A 19482-nucleotide genomic window follows, 5' to 3' on the forward strand; every position below is an offset into this window, starting at 1 on the left:
CCTCATGAAAGTAGATTCCCTTTGACTAGGAGAGACCCTTCACAGCTATCAATGACTGAAGCCCTTACACAGTTTTGTAGGAATGTCAATACAGACCCACCAAGAAAATTCAACAAATGCCACAATCAGCAAAGTATAAGAGGGTTCTCTAAACCAAGAATGGGCAAACTTCAGCCCTCCAGGTGTTTTGGACTTCAACTCCTACAGTTCCTGACAGCAAAACACCTGAAGGGCCAAAGTTTGCCCATGCTTGCAGGAGTCTACCATATTCCATGCAGCTGTGGACAAGTCTACATAGGGACCATCACACACGGTAGCATTGCCCAGACACGAATCAAAGGACACAAAAGATTAGTGCATTCTGATTCAACCAGATAAGTCAGCTATAGCAGAACGCATGATGAACCAACGTAGACACAGAATATTATTTGAGAACACAGAAATGTTGAACCACTCTGACAACCACCATGTCAGACTACATAGAGAAGCCATTGAAATCTACAAGCATGTGGAAATTTTCAACAGAAATGAGGAAACCACCAGAATCAAGAGTAAATAAAGAACAACACTCAGAAAACAGGGGACTTCCAGACAGCAAACAATCAAGTGGCAGTTAACACCCCCCAAACAGAGGCAACAAAAACAAGGATAAAAGGTAAAGGTTTCCCCTGACAGAGCCGGCATTTTCTGTAGACACTTCCAAGGTCATGTGGCCATTGGCATGACTGCATGGAGCCCCGTTACCTTCCCGCCGGAGCGGTACCTATTGGTCTACTCACATTGGCATGTTTTCGAATTGCTAGGTTGGCAGAAGCTGGGGCTAACAGCGGCTGCTCCCGCCGCTCCCGGGATTTGCACGCACTTCGCCACCGGGGCTCCAAGGATACCTCTATGCAAATGCCCTCAGTGGTTAACTTAGCAAACTTCATGGCGACCCAGTGCTAATTACTGCTTCAAACAGACAAAGAGTTCTATCTCCCACCCTGGACATTATTCCACAGATAGATAGAGATAGATAGATAGATAGATAGATAGATAGATGATAGATAGATAGATAGATAGATAGATAGATTCCACTTTCCTACGGACTCTGAGGATGCCAACCAAAGATGCAGGTGAAACAACAGGAGAGAATGCTACTGGGACATGGCTAGACAGTCATGTTGCAGTAGTAATTCACCCCTCCCCACGACAACCTATAGTATGTTCAGAGAAAGGCCACCAGAATGTTCAGTTTTCGATCAGATTTGTTTGTGGTTCCCTTTTGTAGCTCTAAGTGCATTTGGGGACTAAAGTCTGGAGCCCCAGCATAGCCCTCCTAGGATGCATCTCCACGGCAGAATTAATGCAGTTTGGCAGTGCTTTTGATTGCCATGGCTCAGAACTATGCAATCTTGGGAGTTGTAGTTTGGGGAGGCAGAGAAGGAGAAGGACATTGCAAATTCCTGCCCCTATGATTCCAGAGCATTGAACCATAGCAGTGAAAGTGGCATCAGACTGCATTGATTCCAGTGGAAATTCACCCAAGGCCTTTGGAATCACACTGTAAACGTGTTATGCTGTCTGATAACACTGAAAGTGTATGTGATCCTGGGATGTTTTGGTTTCCAACTCCCAGAAGCCTCCTCTTCCTTGGCCAAGGATTACGGATTATGGGATTAAAGTTCAAACATTCAGAAGACCTCAGTTTGGGAACTGCTGCTTTAGGTTATCCGAACCCTCTCCTGTTCCTGGGGAAATGCCTTGAAAGCAGCATCTCCCCATGTCTTTCAGAGGGAGGCTTTGCTAGTTGGCTTCCAAAGAGTTAAAGCAAAGGAGTGGATTCCTAGAGGGGAAGTCAGTGGCCAATGAGAAGCCTCCTGCAGGCGAGGTCCCTCCTCTTCTGGCCATGTGGGAATCTTCCTGGAGGAGGAGGAGTGAGTGGGTGAGCCTTGCAAGGCTTGTGGAGGAGGAGAGAGTGTGCCTTCCCAAGAGGGAGATGGCTCTTCTGCCCAGGCTGGAGCCTGGCTGCAAGGACACAGGGCAGGTGGGAAAGCAAGAAGCCTTAGACCCTGAGCCAAGCAAGGACCCTCCTGCCTTTCCTGCTGGGAATGGAGGGCAGTTCTGGGAAGGAGGCCTTGTGGGGAAGGGGCTGCGGGGAGACAGCCCACCTTCAGAGGCAGCGCCAAGCCAGAGCTTCAGGCAGTTCAACTACAAGGAGACTTTGGGGCCCCGGGAGGTCTGCAGCCGCCTCCACTCTCTCTGCCGCCTGTGGCTGAAGCCAGAGAAGCACTCCAAGAGGGAGATGCTGGACCTGGTGCTCCTGGAGCAGTTCCTGGCCGTCCTTCCTGCGGAGATGGAGTGCTGGGTGAGGGAATGTGGGGCAGAGACCAGTTCCCAGGCCGTGGCTTTGGCTGAAGGATTCCTCCTGAGTCGGGCAGAAGAGGAGACGGAGAAGCAGCAACAGGTGAGAGAATCTTCTCCCCACGCTTTCAAGGAGGCAGGGAGGCTTATTGTGAAGTAAGCCAAACTCCAGTGCCCTCCCTTGCCTCTTTTCCTTATTATCTGATCATTTTTCTCTGTGTCCCTTTGGTGTATTTACAGGCGGTGGACTTGGGTGCAGTAGTGGCCATCGCATTGGAAAGGCCTCCCTCCACCTGCAGCTGGAGGCTGGATTGCGCAGGACAAAGGGAACCACTGAGTTCCACAAGTAAGTACCAAGGGACACTCAGATGAGTTGACTCCACTGTCTTTCAGACTTTGTGGCCCAATGAACACCAGAGCTGCGAAAGTCTGGATATCATGAATCCCTACAAGGGGCAGCTTAGGGAGCTGGGTTCGCGTGGAGGAGAGCAGGTGACAAGGGGAATATGTTGAAAGGATGTCATATTGCTATACATATTGTTGTGCTATTCCCATGGCGAGAACCTATTTTTAAGTGCCAGATGCAGTAGGTACAGTTTCCTCCCCCCCCCCCCCCCCCCCAGTATCCAAGACCTGAGTAGACCTGGCTTGGAGGTCCCTCATTGATAGAATCTCCATCAGTCAAAGTTGATACACGCCTACCTGTATTTTATAATGTGTTTTATGAATACTGATGTAAGTTAATAATTTTTAACTGATTTATATGGCACTGTATAGTTTTTATATATGCATATATTGTAAGCCACCCTGAGTCCCCTGTTGGGTGAGAAGGGCGGGATATAAATATTGTAATAAATAAATAAATAAAATAAAGTTGGCCTGAAGGCACTTACCACCAACAACAACACCTTTTCACCCCCAGCCTTGATTAGGTCATGCCATCTCAGGGCAGTGTCTTCCAAGATTGAATCACAGAATCATAAAATAATAGATTCCTAGAATTGGAAGAGCCCACAAGGGCCATCCAGTCCCAGTTCCCCACCATGCACTCCTAATGGATGGCTATCCAGACTCTGAAAACCTCCAGAAAAAGAGACTCCACTACACTCTCAGGTACTTACCTAGATCAGCAATGCCTTTTCATTCCCAGCATTGCTTATATCTTGCCTTCCATGATTGAATCATAAAATAATAGAATCCTAGAGTTGGGAGAGCCCACAAGGGCCATCCAGTCCCAGCTCCCTGCCATGCAGGAATACACATTCTAGGCACTCCTAATGGATGGCCATCCAGCCTCTATGTTAAAGCCTCCAGAGAAAGAGACTCCACTGCACTCTCAGGTCACAACATACTCCATTGTTGAACCATTCTTACCATTAGGAAGATGGTACCACCAGAAATTGAGACCATGGCCAGTAAAAAAACCCTTGCCTTTTGTATTCCTACAGGAGGTGAATCAGAACCAACACATACTGGCTTCCCTCTTCCTTTTGATGCATTCAGCACACATTCTGTGACACCACATCAGGTAGGTGATAGATTCACTGATGTGCCAAGAAGGGCTCAGGCTTCCGTTGTCCTCTTCGCACTGCTATTCCCCCTCTTTCCACCCAAGGTGCCTGCAGCAAAGTCCCTGTGTAAAGATTGACATCTGTATCGGCTACCAGAAGCAAGATTTCCTGCTTACCAAGAATGTTTCTTTGTCCAGGTGACTTTCCAAGAGGTGGCCGTGTCTTTCAGTGAGGAGGAGTGGGCCCTGCTGAATCCGGACCAAAGGGCCTTGCATCAACAAGTCATGAAGGAAAATTTTGAGACTCTCTCCTCTTTAAGTAAGGCTTCCTCTTTTATAAAAAAAAAGTATTAGTAACAGAATGACATAGCCGGATGATGTCACTTAAAAAAGGAGGAGGGCAAAGAATTCACCAGGTTTGGGATAGGTTCACAGCTGGATAAAATAACATTACATGTACCATTCAACTACAGTATCTCTCTATAGGTCCGACATGACATGGAGGGGAGCAGAAACTCCCAGGTATCATTTTTGAAATCAAAACAGTGTTGAAACAGGTTTCCATCATATTGTAACAGCTGGTGTTGGTTTTCCATTGTTTTTGTCATTTCCATTTTATGGCAAGCCTTGAACAAACTTATCACAGGGTTTTCTGGGTCTGATATTGCGTGACTCGCCCACGGTCACCCAGTAGGTTTCCATGACTGAGCAGGGAATCAAATATTTTTGGAAATCATTTGCCTTTTTAAAGACATAACTTGGAAATTATGACCTTTTTGAGATCATAATTTGTAAAACCAGAATCTCCATAGCCATTGGGAAGCATGACCCTTTTGGGAGATTAATTGGCATTCACACTATTTGGAATAATCATAAAGTAAGATCTTCTTGAGAAGAGTTAAAAACTTGCTTGAGTCAATCTTCTTCTTGGTGGTAAAGATCCACTAGTGTTCATGCAACGCAATTTAGATTTCTCAGTTGTTATACGGATATCCCTGGTTATCTCTTTGCTTACTTACTTACTTAGGCGTTGTCTTCCATCTCTATTGTCTTGGGGGGGGGGGGGGGGGGTCCCTAGGTGGCTGAAGAGACCTATTCTTGATCTGCATGTTCTCCTGCAGTGAGGACATTGGTTTCCAGGTGAAAGGCGGTCCCGGTCAGGGTTGACTTGATGGGCCTTCCTCTTGGCACGTTTCTCCCTTAAGCCCTCCATTCGTGCCTCTTTGAACTCCGCAGCACTGCTGGTCACAGCTGACCTCCAATTAGAGCACTCAAGGGCCAGGGCTTCCCAGTTCTCAGCGTCTGTGCCACAGTTTTTAAGGTTGGCTTTAAGCCCATCTTTAAATCTCTGTTCCTGCCCTCCAACATTCCGTTTCCCGTTCTTGAGTTCGGAGTAGAGCAACTGCTTTGGGAGACAGTGATCGGGCATTCAGACAACGTGGCCAGTCCAGCGGAGTTGATGGCGCTTCAATGCTGGTGGTCTGTACAAGTACACTGACAGTTGTCCGCCTGTCTTCCCAAGAGATTAGCAGGATTTTTCTGAGGCAACACTGATGGAAACGCTCCAGGAGTTGAGTGTGACGTCTGTAGACCATCCATGTTTCACAGGCGTAGAGCAGGGTTGGGAGGACAATGGCTTTATAAACAAGCACCTTGGTACCTCTACGGATGTCCCGATCATCAAACACTCTCTGCTTCATTCTGGAAAATGCTGCACTCGCAGAGCTCAAGCGGTGTTGTATTTCAGTGTCGATGTTGACTTTTGTGGAGAGGTGGCTGCCAAGGTAACGGAAATGGTCAACATTTTGTAATGTTACACTATTAAATTGTATTCCTGGCATTGCAGAGAGATTAGCTGGTGCCTGTTGGAAGAGCACTTTGGTTTTCTCAATGTTCAATGAGAGGCCGAGCTTCTCGTATGCTTCTGCGAAGGTGTTTAGAGTGGCTTGTAGGTCTTCTTCTGAGTGCTCACAGACTATGTTGTCATCGGCATATTGGAGTTCTATAACAGATGTTGTGGTGACCTTGGTTTTGGCTCTCAGTCTGCTGAGATTAAATAGCTTCCCATCTGTCTGACAGATGATTTCCACTCCAGTGGGAAGCTTCCCAGCAACAAGGTGAAGTATCAGCGATGAAGATGGAAAATAAGGTGGGGGCAATAACACATCCCTGCTTGACACCTGATTCCATCTTAAATGGGTCACTTTGGGAGCGGTTGCTGTCCAAGACTGTTGCCATCATGTCATCATGGAGGAGCCGCAGGATGTTCACAAATTTGTCCGGACACCCGATTTTTTGGAGGATGGTCCAGAGAGCACTGCAATTCACTGTGTCAAATGCCTTTGCAAGGTCAATGAATGCCATGTACAGAGGTTGGTTTTGTTCCCTGCATTTTTCTTGGAGTTGTCGTGCAGTGAAGATCATGTCCACTGTTCCTCTGGAGGGGCGGAAGCCATTCTGGGATTCTGGGAGGGTGTCTTCTGAGACAGGGAGAAGGCGGTTTGCAAGGATTCTTGCAAGGATTTCCCCAGCGGAGGTTAGAAGGGAGATATCGCGATAGTTCCTGCAGTCTGTTCTGTCCCCTTTATTGAAAAGGGTGATGATGGTGGCATCCTGGGATTGCTGGGATTTTCTCGGTCACCCACACCTTTTCAATGAGCTGGTGGAGTTGTTGTATCAGCTCAGGTCCACCCTCTCTGAAGATTTCAGCAGGGATCCCATCAGGTCTGCTGGCTTTGTTGTTTTTTTGTTGGTTGATGGCATTGCTAACTTCTTCCAAACTAGGCAGTGCTGCAGGCTCATCCCTGGTTTGTTGTTGCGGGATTTGTGAGAGGGTCTCTTCGTCCACATTTATTTATATATTTATTTATTACATCACTTCTACCCCGCCCTTCTCACCCATCAGGGGACTCAGGGCGGCTTACAATATAAACATACACATTAAAAACAGTTGTCATCAAATTTAAAAATCCATCAAGATTAAAAATTACAATAAAATTAAGAATATCCATTAAAATATATATAATTATACATTTAAATATACATTTAAGGCGCTTTCCATGTTCATGTGGGGTCTGTCAGTAGGTCATATATTCTTATCTCATTTTTGCTGTTACTCATGCTCAAATGCCTGGTCCCATAACCATGTTTTTGTCCTCTTTCGGAAAGACAGGAGGGAGGGAGCCTGCCTGACTTCAATGGGGAGGGCGTTCCATAGGCGGGGAGCCACCACTGAAAAGGCCCTGTCTCTCGTCCCCGCCAGCCGCACCTGTGAGGCTGACGGGACCGCGAGCAGGGCCTCATCTGACGATCTTAAGCTTCGAGGTGGGTCGTAGCGGGAGACACGTTCGGACAGATAAGCTGGGCCGGAACCGTTTAGAGCTTTATAGGCTAAAGCCAGCACCTTGAATTGTGCTCGGTAGCTAATTGGCAGCCAGTGGAGCTGGCGTAACAGAGGAGTAGTACGCTCCCTGAACACCGCTCCAGTTATTAACCTGGCAGCTTCCCGTTGGACTAATTGAAGCTTCCGAACAGTCTTCAAAGGCAGCCCCACGTAAAGTGCGTTGCAGTAGTCTAAACGGGATGTAACAAGGGCGTGGACCACCGTGGCCAAGTCCGGCTTCCCAAGGTACGGTCGCAGCTGACGCACAAGTTTTAATTGTGCGAAGGCTCCCCTAGCCACCGCTGAGACCTGGGGTTCCAGGCTCAACGATGAGTCTAGGATCACCCCCAGACTGCGCACCTGCGCTTTCAGGGGGAGTGTGACCCCATCCAGCACAGGCTGTAACCCAGTACCCTGTTCGGCCTTCCGACTGACCAGGAGGACCTCTGTCTTGTCTGGATTCAATTTCAATTTGTTGGCCCTCATCCAGTCCGACACAGCGGCCAAGCACCTGGACAGGACCTGGACAGCCTCCTTAGTGACAGGTGGGAAGAAGTGACAGAGCTGGATATCATCTGTGTACAGATGACACCGCACCCCGAAACTCCTGATGATCTCTCCCAGCGGCTTCATGTAGATGTTAAACAACATGGGAGATAACACAGAGCCCTGCGGGACCCCACAAGTCAACGGTTGTGGGGCCGAGCAGGCATCCCCCAATGACACCATCTGGGACCGACCCTCCAGGAATGAGTGGAGCCACTGCAAAACAGTACCTCCGAGTCCCATTCCCGTGAGGCGTCCCAGAAGGATACCGTCATCGACGGTATCGAAGGCCGCTGAGAGGTCCAGCAGAACCAGCAGGGACACACTCCCCCTGTCCAGTTCCCGGCGCAGATCATCGACTAAGGCGACCAAGGCTGTCTCGGTACCATGCCCCAGCCTAAAGCCAGACTGTGCCGGATCCAGAAAATCAGTGTCAACCAAGAATCCCTGGAGCTGCGAAGCAACCACATGTTCCAAGACCTTGCCCAAATAGGGGAGATTGGAAATAGGCCGAAAGTTTCCGAATTGAGTGGGATCCAATGATGGCTTTTTCAACAGCGGCTTGATCACAGCCATTTTTAGGCTCGCTGGAAACTTGCCCTCCTGAAGGGAGGCATTCACCACCACCTTCACCCACTCGGCCAAACCCCCTCTGGCTTCTCTCACCAGCCAGGATGGGCAGGGGTCCAGGATGCATGTGGTCGGTCTCGCCTCTCCAAGGATCTTGTCCACATCCTCGAGCTCAACCAATTGAAATGAATCCAACAAAACTGGACAAGCAGGTGCACTCGTTACATCCTCAGAGACTGCCGTTAATATGGTGTCAAAGTCGGAACGGATCAGAGCGACTTTGTCCGCAAAGAACCGAGCAAATGCTTCACAGCGGGCTGCCGAGTTATCAGGGCTCCCACATTGGAGCTGCGATTCAGCAGGTTCTGGTAGTGCTCTTTCCAACGTAGTGCAATTGATGTTTTGTCCTTCAGAATTTTGGTTCCATCTGATAAGCGTAGGGGTTGTATGCCATGTTTCTTGGTCTGTAAATTATCTTGGTGGCTTTGAAAAATCCCTGAGCATCATGGGTATCTGCAGTGTTGGATTTCTTCAGCCTTCTTTGTCCACCAGATGTTCTTGAGTTCTCTGGTCCTTCCTTGGACCTCAGCTTTTGCACTGGCATAGATCTTTTTCTTGGCAGCACAGTTGGTGTGTCTCTGCCATGTTTGGAAGGTTTTCCTTTTGTTATCAATTAGCTGTTGAATCTCTTTGTCGTTATCATCAAACCAGTCTTGATGTTTCTTAGTGTGGTATCCAATGGTTTCTTCGCAGGCTGTGATGATGGTGGTCTTCAGTTTGTTCCAATGTTTATTTATTTATTTATTTACAGTATTTATATTCCGCCCTTCTCACCCCGAAGGGGACTCAGGGTGGATTATAATGAACACATATATGGCAAACATTCAATGCCAACAGACAAACAACATACAGTAGAGTCTCACTTATCCAACACTCGCTTATCCAATGTTCTGGATTATCCAATACATTTTTGTAGTCAATGTTTTCAACACATCGTGATATTTTGGTGCTAAATTCGTAAATACAGTAATTACTACATAGCATTACTGCGTATTGAACTGCTTTTTCTGTCAGATTTGTTGTATAACATGATGTTTTGGCGCTTAATTTGTAAAATCATAACCTATTTTGATGTTTAATAGGCTTTTCCTTAATCCCTTCTTATTATCCAACATATTCGCTTATCCAACGTTCTGCCGGCCCGTTTATGTTGGATAAAGTGAGACTCTACTGTATATAGACAGACACATAGGCATTTAACATTTTTTTCCAGCTTCATGATTCCGGCCGCAGGGGGAGCTGTTGCTTCACTGTCCACTAGTGGCTGTACTTCCTCATTCCTTTCCTCGTGTTTTGCTGACAATTTTATGATGTTGTAAATTAGTTAAATTAGCCTCCCGCATACCTAAATTTCCCTTATTGACAGATGCAACTGTCTTTCGGGGCTGCATAGGTCAACAGCAAGCCGGGCTATTTAATGGTCGGGGGCTTAACCCGACCCGGGCTTCGAACTCATGACCTCTCGGTCAGTAGTGATTTATTGCAGCTGGTTACTAGCCAGCTGCGCCACAGCCCAGCCCAACATTTTCAGGGTGTTCTATGAGTAGATAATCCTTGAGTGTTGTTTGGAGAAGGGCTTGTTTTGGAGGGCTTGGGTGTTTATTTTACGCCTTGTTTTTCTTCCTTGGAGTCTGCGTTTGGGGACGATCTTGATAGCCATCATGGATTGGATTAACCTGTGGTCCGTCCAGCAGTCATCGGCACCTGTCATGGCTCTTGTGAGAAGCACATCACGGCGGTCTCTGGCACATGTAATTACATAGTCCAAGAGGTGCCAATGCTTTGACCGGGGGTGCTTCCACGATGTCTTGAGCCTGTTTTTCTGGTGGAAGAGCGTGTTGGTGATGACAAGGTTGTGCTCTCCGCATTTGGTGAGAAGCAAGATGCCATTTTAGTTGCTGTTTCCAACCCCGTCTTTTCCTATGATACCTGGCCACAGGTCGGAGTCCCGTCTGACTCTGGCATTAAAGTCCCCCAGGAGGATGATTTTGTCCTCCTTAGGTATCTCCGATAGGATGGTGTCCAGCTGACAATAAAATTTTTCCTTGATGTCTTCATCAGCATCTAGTGTTGGTGCATAAGCACATATGATAGTTGCCTGTTGGTTTTTGGCAAGGTTAATTTGGAGGACTGAGAGTAGTTCGTTAATGCCAGTGGGTGCTTCAGTCAGGTGCTTCACCAGGTCATTACTGATAGCAAAGCCAACTTCATGCATTCTTTGCTCTTCTTCAGGCAGTCCCTTCCAGAAGAAGGTGTAGCCTCCTTTTTCTTCCTTCAGCTGTCCCTCTCCTGCTCTTCGGGTCTCCTGAAGAGCTGCTATGTCGATCTTAAAGCGTCCCAGCTCCCTTGCAATGATAGCAGTCCTGTGTTCGGGGCGTTCGCTGTCAGTGTTATCCAACAGTGTCTGTACGTTCCATGTTCCAAAATTCATTTCTCTTTTTTGGCCGCAGAGTGGTGACCCCTCTGGATGCGGCAGTCCAGTCAGGGTAGGAGAGGCAGACTATGTTTAGGGCACCTTTTCTAGCCCCTTCCCCATGTGGGGCGAGCAGAGCGAATCCTAAAAAGGGCTGCTCAGTCATGGATACAGCTGCTGGACTACTCAACTGCCTCGGACCTTGAGGTAGAACGACTGAGTCCGTATCCACCACCCATGTGCCAGTCTGTGACTAGGGGCTTCCAGATTTCACAGTCCTGCCCCCGTCGCCACTCGCTGTTCGCCATGGGACTATTGTTGGTTTGTTTTTATTTTTGTTGGAAGACGCCTGTGCGTGATTTTTTATAATGTGTGGAGGTTGGTGCACGGCCGGTCCACACACAGTCTTCACAGAGTGAGGTCCCAGCAGTGGTGTGGTTAACACGACAAGAGGGGCTTCTCAGTCTGTTGCAGCCTTCTTCCGCCTTCACAGGCCATGTACCATGTTATCCTCCGCCTGCTCCGCCGTTGAGGTCTTTGCGTCTTCAGATTGTTCTTGGTCTGCATCCCCCCCTGTGGCCACTCCTGGGAGTGCATGACTCCAGTGGTTGTGCCCACAGGTTCTCTTTGAACTGTTAGGAACAAAGATACGCCAATGCATAAAACATAAAGCAGATCTTCAGAAGTGTTATTTCAGTTGCCCAAAAACATCTACTCTCCCATAAAAATATATTGCTTTTGAATCATGCTCTCAATAGACCAAAAATAAGTAGTCTTTGTTAAAAGTTGTTAAAAGTGAGAAGGGCGGGGTAGATATGTTGTTGTAAATAAGTTAACATAGTGGATTTACTTACAAACTTCATTCATTTCGCATACAGGTACACTGCTTATTGGTTCAGACTTTAAACAGTCTGTTCGATAAGCATTCTGTTTCAGTCTTTTCTCTTTTGTGTACAAACTAACACTTTCTTGATAACACATTACTGAACACAGACTCAGTATAAACTGACTACTCTCTGCAGAATACTGTACTCATCTACATACTATTGCGTACTTTGCTAAATACATACTGAAGCATACTGCATACTAACTCAAACTGAAGCATACTGACTTCTAAAATGGGGTCAGTTTGAATAGTCCAAATCTGGTCACATGGTCTGTAGTCCCTCCCACAACCTTCAAACAACATAGAGTTTGGAATCGCATCATATGACCATTGCATGAGTCGGCCGCCATAGTAGAGGAACTAGGTTGGAAAGATATATGTATTAATGTTTCTACCTTTTTCGTAAAATATAGTAAAGAAAGGTGTAAATTAGAAACACTGAAGTTTGAAATTATGAAACTATTTCTTGAACTCAGAATAGAAAAGTAATACAGTTATTCATCGCCCCCAAATGCACCTGTGGCCATCGCCGCCCCCCTGGACTGTTGCAGCGCCCACCAGAGGGCAGTAGCGCCCACTTTGGGAATCACTGTTTTAATCCAATGTTGTTGTGACTTTCTCTATTGCTGTATTATATGTTTCTTAATCTAACTTGAACACAGTTCTGACGTGACGTGAATTTCTGTGCTCCTTTTTGCTTCCTACACTTCTTTCCAGTGCTTCACCAACTGACAAAATCTGACAAAAAATAACTGCCATTAGCTCCGGGCCTTCCAGTTCATTTAGTTAAGCACAGAGGCAGAACAGGTATCTTACACGGTTTTATGGCATGCAACCCTTGGAAGTTAGCATTTAGTCTTGCTAAAGAGGGTACATCCAAGTCTGATAGTTGGAAGTTACAAGAAAGTAGATTTTGAGAGAGCCATAGAAGGAAACTCTTGAAGTAAGTGAAGCTCATCAATGGGATTGATTACCTAAATTTCTGGTGAGCACTTGAATGATACCTATTAAGATTTTCTTTTTTTTAATATGTGTTCTCATTTTCTTTATTGTCAAGAAACTCACAGAGAAGGGGAATCATCTCAATACCGGGACGGTGGAGAGAAGAAGGAGCTGGGCCTCTCTGGTCAGCAAGCAACGTACACTAAGAGGAAGCCCTTTAAGTGCTTGGAGTGCGGAAAATGTTTCCACCATAAGAAAAGCTTTGCTCATCATCAAGCAGTGCACACGGGAGAGAAAAAGTACAAATGCTTGGAGTGTGGAAAGGGATTCATTCAGAAGGTAAACCTCACTTCTCATCAAACTACTCATACTGGGGAGAAGCCATTTAAATGCTTGGAGTGTGGCAAGGGCTTCACTCAGAAGAAAGGCCTCACCTCTCATCTGCTTACTCATACTGGGGAGAAGCCATTTAAATGCTTGGAGTGTGGCAAGGGCTTCATTCACAAGACAAGCCTCACCTATCATCAAGCTACTCATACTGGAGAGAAGCCATTTACATGCTTGGACTGTGGAAAGCGTTTCACTCTGAAGAAAAGCCTTATCTATCATCAAGCTACTCATACTGGGGAGAAGCCATTTACATGTTTGGAGTGTGGGAAGAGTTTCACTCAGAAGACACGCCTCACCTGTCATCAAGCTACTCATACTGGGGAGAAGCCATTTACATGTTTGGAGTGTGGGAAGAGTTTCACTCAGAAGACAAGCCTCACCTGTCATCAAGCTACTCATATGGGGGAGAAGCCATTTACATGTTTGGAGTGTGGGAAGAGTTTCACTCTGAAGAAAAACCTCACCTCTCACCAAGCTATTCATACTGGGAAGAAGGCATTTAAATGCTTGAAGTGTAGAAAAGGCTTCATTCGGAGGATAGACTTGACTCGTCATGAAGCAATTCATACTGGGGAGAAGCCATTTACATGCTTAGAGTGTGGAAAGAGTTTCACTCAGAAGACAAGCCTCACCTGTCATCAAGCTACTCATACTGGGGAGAAGCCATTTACATGCTTGGAGTGTGGAAAGCGTTTCACTCTGAAGAAAAGGCTTATCTGTCATGAAGCTATTCATACTGGGGAGAAGCCATTTACATGCTTGGAGTGTGGGAAGGGCTTCATTCGGAAGGCAAGCCTAATTTCTCATCAAGCTACTCATACTGGGGAGAAGCCATTTAAATGCTTGGAGTGTGGGAAGAGTTACACTCAGAAGACAGCTCTCACCTCTCATCAAGCTACTCATACCGGGGAGAAGCTATTTACATGCTTGGAGTGTGGGAGATCTTTTACAGACAAAAGACGTCTAATTACTCATCAAGCAACACATTCTGGGCAGAAGCCATTCAAATGCTTGGATTGTGGAAAGGGCTTCGCACGGAAGGCAAGCCTCATACGACATCAAAGAATCCACACTGGGGAAAAACCATTTAAATGCTTGGAGTGCGGAAAGAGTTTCAGCCAGAAGGCATGCTTTGCCTCTCACCAGACCATTCACACAGGGAAGAAACCCTTTCAGTGCTTGGAGTGTGAAAGCTCTTTTACAGAAAAACGAGGTCTAATTGCTCATCAAGCAACACATTCTGGGGAAAAGCCATTCAAATGCTTGGATTGTGGGAAGGGCTTCGCTCGGAAGATAATCCTCAAAGAACATAAAAGAATCCACTCTGGTGAAAAGCCATTCAAATGCCTGGATTGTGGGAAGGGCTTCACATGGAAGGCAGGCCTGAGAGAACACCAAAGTGTCCACTCTCGGGGGAAACCCTTTAAATGCTTGGATTGTGGGAAGGGCTTTGCATGGAAGGCAAGCCTCACACGACATCAAAGAATCCACTCTGGTGAAAAAGCGTTTCAGTGTTTGGAGTGTGGAAGATGTTTCAGATTGAAGCGAAGCCTACATCTTCATCAAGTGACACACACAGGGGAAAGAACCCTTTTAATATCTGGAGTGCGGAAAGAGCTTTTGCCAGAAGAAACACCTAGGCCATGTTAAGGTTTCTATCTAGTTATGTTCTTTCAATAAAGTCTTCTTTGTAAGCTTGAACGTGCTCCTGAATTGCTGAAGCTCAATCACTCTATCACTGGCACCAGAAATCTTCTGGTTTGCTGAACTGCGACAACAGCTGTTGTTGCTGATTATGTTTAATTTTAAATATTACCACCCTTCCTTCTACTTTTTCAATTGCTTTCTGTTCCTGGTGAAACTTCTGTTGGACTTCCGGTGTCAGACTCTGGAAGATCTTGGACTTAAAATCAAGCTCACAACAATAAAATGCTGGAGACAAGTGTTTTATTCCTTCCTTCTTTCTTTCTTTCTTTCTTTCTTTCTTTCTTTCTTTCTTTCTTTCTTTCTTTTAAAACGACCTTTATTAGGATTTATTAATACACAGTTAAAAATAGAGGTTTGTGATAGTCAGAAATTTAGATAAGAAAGAAAAGTGAAAAGGATATATGTTCACATATATTCAGAATATTCTATGTTTATTTGATGTTGTCAGATGATTAAATAGTTTTATACAGTAGATGTTTTGATCACTTTAATTAACTATCCAGATTTGATGTTTGATTAAAAGAAAATCTAAATAAAAGCAAGAATAATGATAGCAGTGATAGATATAATAAAAGGAGAAAAAGAGAAAAAGATAAGAGTGTTTTGGTTTTATTCCTTCTTTCCACAATCCTAAAAAGACAGTTCTAAAGGTTTCCTGCTCAAACCTCCTGTCCACAACTCCTGTCTGCCCCCAGGTGGCCAAACACTGTGCCCACAGTCTGTTAACTGAAGTTTCAGTTTCATAGAATCATAGAATCATAGAATAGTAGAGTTGGAAGAGACCTCATGGGCCATCTAGTCCAACCCCCTGCCAAGAAGCAGGAAATCGCATTCAAAGCACCCCCGACAGATGGCCATCCAGCCTCTGTTTAAAAGCCTCCAAAGAAGGAGCCTCCACCACAGTCTGGGGGAGAGAATTCCACTGCCAAACAGCCCTCACAGTGAGGAAGTTCTTCCTGATGTTCAGGTGGAATCTCCTTTCCTGTAGTTTGAAGCCATTGTTCCGTGTCCTAGTCTGCAGGGCAGCAGAAAACAAGCTTGCTCCCTCCTCCCTATGGCTTCCCCTCACATATTTGTACATGGCTATCATGTCTCCTCTCAGCCTTCTCTTCTGCAGGCTAAACATGCCCAGTTCTTTAAGCCTCTCCTCATAGGGCTTGTTCTCCAGACCTTTGATCATTTTAGTTGCCCTCCTCTGGACACTCTCCAGCTTGTCAACATCTCCCTTCAACTGTGGTGCCCAAAATTGGACACAGTATTCCAGGTGTGGTCTGACCAAGGCAGAGTAGAGGGGGAGCATAACTTCCCTGGATCTAGACGCTATTCCCCTATTGATGCAGGCCAGAATCCCATTGGCTTTCTTAGCAGCCGCATCACATTGCTGGCTCATGTTTAACTTGTTGTCCACAAGGACTCCAAGATCTTTTTCACATGTACTGCTGTCTAGCCAGGTGTCCCCCATTCTGTATCTTTGATTTCCATTTTTTCTGCCGAAGTGAAGTATCTTGCATTTGTCCCTGTTGAACTTCATTTTGTTAGTTTCGGCCCATCTCTCTAGTCTGTCAAGATCGTTTTGAATTCTGCTCCTTTCTTCTGGAGTGTTGGCTATCCCTCCCAGTTTGGTGTCATCTGCAAACTTGATGATCGTGCCTTCTAACCCTTCGTCTAAGTCATTAATAAAGATGTTGAACAGAACCGGGCCCAGGAAAGAACCCTGCGGCACTCCACTTGTGACTTCTTTCCAAGATGAAGACGACGCATTGGTGAGCACCCTTTGGGTTCGTTCGCTTAGCCAATTACAGATCCACCTAACCGTAGTTTTGTCTAGCCCACATTTTACTAGTTTGTTTGTCAGAAGGTTGTGAGGGACTTTGTCGAAGGCCTTACTGAAATCCAGGTACGCTACATCTACGGCATTCCCTGTATCGACCCAACTCGTAACTCTGTCGAAAAAAGAGATCAGATTAGTCTGGCATGACTTGTTTTTGGTAAATCCGTGTTGACTATTAGCAATGACTGCATCTGTTTCTAAGTGTTTGCAGACCACTTCCTTAATGATCTTTTCCAGAATCTTGCCTAGTATCGACGTGAGGCTGACCGGACGGTAATTGTTTGGGTCGTTCTTTTTTCCCTTCTTGAAGATAGGGACCACATTCGCCCTCCTCCAATCTGCTGGGACTTCTCCCGTTCTCCAAGAACTCTCAAATATGATCGCCAGTGGTTCTGAAATAACTTCCGCTAGTTCCTTCAGTACTCTTGGATGTAGTTGATCTGGCCCTGGCGACTTGAATTCATTTAGAGTGGCCAGGTGTTCCTGGACAACTTGTTTCCCTATTTGGGGTTGGATTTCCCCCAATCCTTCGTCCATTCCATGTTGCTGAGGTTGAAGATGGCTTTCTTTTTGTGAGAAGACCGAGGCAAAGAAGGTATTAAGCAGTTCTGCCTTTTCCCTGTCCCCTGTCGCCATCACCCCATCTTCTCCTCGCAGAGGCCCTATCGCCTCCTTTTTCTTCCTTTTTCTACCAACGTAAGCAAAAAAGCCTTTTTCGTTGTTTTTAATGTCCCTGACAAGCCTGAGCTCATTTTGCGCTTTAGCCTTGCGAACCTTTTCCCTACAGGAGTTGGCTATATGTTTGAATTCTTCTTTGGTGATTTCTCCCCTTTTCCACTTCTTGTGCATGTCACTTTTGAGTGTTAGCTCAGTTAGAAGTTCTTTGGACATCCATTCTGGCTTCTTCGCATGTGCCATATTTTTTTTCTTTGTTGGCACTGTTTGCATTTGCGCCTTGAGTATTTCACTTTTAAAAAATTCCCATCCATCGTTAACTCCCTTGTATTTTAATATTGGCATCCATGGAATGCTGCTCAGTATTTCCTTCATTTTTTGGAAGTCAGCTCTCTTAAAGCTTCCACCACAAAACAGATTTTTTTTTTTCGTGTCAGGAGCAACCTGAGTTGCTTCTGGAGTGAGAGAATTAGCCGTCTGCAAGGACGTTGACCAGGGGACATTGCCCGGATGTTTTGATGTTTTACCATCCTTGTGGGAGGCTTCTCTCATGTCCCCGCATGGAGCTGAAGCTGATAGAGGGAGCTTATCCGCGCTCTCCCCAGGTGGGATTCAAACCTGGCAGCCTTCAGGTCAGCAACCCAACCTTCAAGTCAAGAGGCTTTAGTCCACTACGCCACCGGGGACTCCTAAAAAACAGATGTCTTACATACACTACCTTCCCCAACTGTACACAGCTTTCTCCTCCTCCTCCTTTATGACAGGGAACCGAAGCAGCCAGTCCTAGGCTGAGACGGCAATCCTGACATCCAGATTCTTCTCCATTTTTCTCACTGCTCAGCCATGATACAACTGGGTTTTTTTTTACAACAGATGTGCTCCTCTTTTGAATCCTTTGATGATTGCTGAGCCACCCATCTTATGAATTTTTCCAGTCTGAAATAATAAAAGAATAAAAAACAATCAGGCAGTAGGGTTAACTTCACCTTAATCAATGAGTAATTCAAGTCATGTTAGAAGAAAAGGCTAATGCATGATTGATGTATTCTTACCCAAATCTGGATGAAACTGCAATTCTTCACCAAACTTGCAGTTTAGGCCGATGTACTCACTGGATAGAAGTTGTAATTGTTCTGCTTCAAAGTAAATGTGCACTGCTTTGGAAGACCTTTTCTATGTATTTACATTTCCCCATAACATTCCTGACAGGTTAGGTTTTATGTCACTTCCATGAGGTTCTCCTCTTCAAGATGACATTCTTCAGGTGTAGAGAGTGATGACATCCCCCCCCCCACTCCCCAGCTCACTTTCCCAAATGAAAAAGAATGGACACAATTCCAGCCTTATAATATCCTTAGTGTGAATTAATGGGGTCACCACTCTTTACACTTCAAGAATGACTGCTTGAAGATGAGAGCATTGTGGAAGTAGATTCCCTAGAATCATAGAACAGTAGAGTTGGAGGAGACCTCATGGGCCATCCAGTCCAACCCCCTGCCAAGAAGCAGGAAATCGTATTCAAAACACCCACAACAGATGGCCATCCAGCCTCTGCTTAAAAGCCTCCAAAGAAGGAGCCTCCACCACAGTCCGGGGGAGAGAGTTCCACTGCCGAACAGCCCTCACTGTGAGGAAGTTCTTCCTAATGTTCAGGTGGAATCTCCTTTCCTGTAGTTTGAAGCCATTGTTCCGTGTCCTAGTCTCCAGGGCAGCAGAAAACAAACTTGCTCCCCCCTCGCTATGACTTCCCCTCACATATGTGTACATGGCTATCATGTCTCCTCTCAGCCTTCTCTTCTGCAGGCTAAACATGCCCAGTTCTTTAAGCCGCTCCTCATAGGGCTTGTTCTCCAGACCCTTGATCATTTTAGTCGCCCTCCTCTGGACACATTCCAGCTTGTCAACATCTCCCTTCAACTGCGGTGCCCAGAATTGGACACAGTGTGATTCCAGGTGTGGTCTGACCAAGGCAGAATAGAGGGGGAGCATGACTTCCCTGGATCTAGACACTATACCCCTATTGATGCAGGCCAGAATCCCCTTGGCTTTTTTAGCTGCCGCATCACATTGTTGGCTCATGTTTAACTTGTTGTCCATAAGGACTCCAAGGTCTTTTTCACACATACTGCTGTTGAGCCAGGCGTCCCCCATTCTGTCTTTTTTTCATTTCTTTCTGCCTAAGTGGAGTATCTTGTATTTGTTCCCGTTGAACTTCATTTTGTTAGTT

General features: G+C 46.0%; 1 protein-coding gene across 1 annotated transcript; it reads left to right on the forward strand.

Moving 5' to 3' along the window:
- The first annotated feature begins 1840 nt into the window (after positions 1-1840).
- Positions 1841-14743, forward strand: LOC107983294 (zinc finger protein 665). The gene is made up of 5 exons (XM_062973237.1): positions 1841-2446; positions 2584-2689; positions 3792-3871; positions 4052-4172; positions 12768-14743. The coding sequence occupies exons 1-5, from the start codon at positions 1889-1891 to the stop codon at positions 14690-14692; spliced, it is 2790 nt and encodes a 929-aa protein (XP_062829307.1). The 5' UTR covers positions 1841-1888; the 3' UTR covers positions 14693-14743.
- The last annotated feature ends 4739 nt before the right edge of the window (positions 14744-19482 follow it).

This window comes from Anolis carolinensis, chromosome 2, assembly GCF_035594765.1.
Source record: "Anolis carolinensis isolate JA03-04 chromosome 2, rAnoCar3.1.pri, whole genome shotgun sequence".
In the NCBI taxonomy this organism is placed as follows: Eukaryota; Metazoa; Chordata; class Lepidosauria; order Squamata; family Dactyloidae; genus Anolis; species Anolis carolinensis.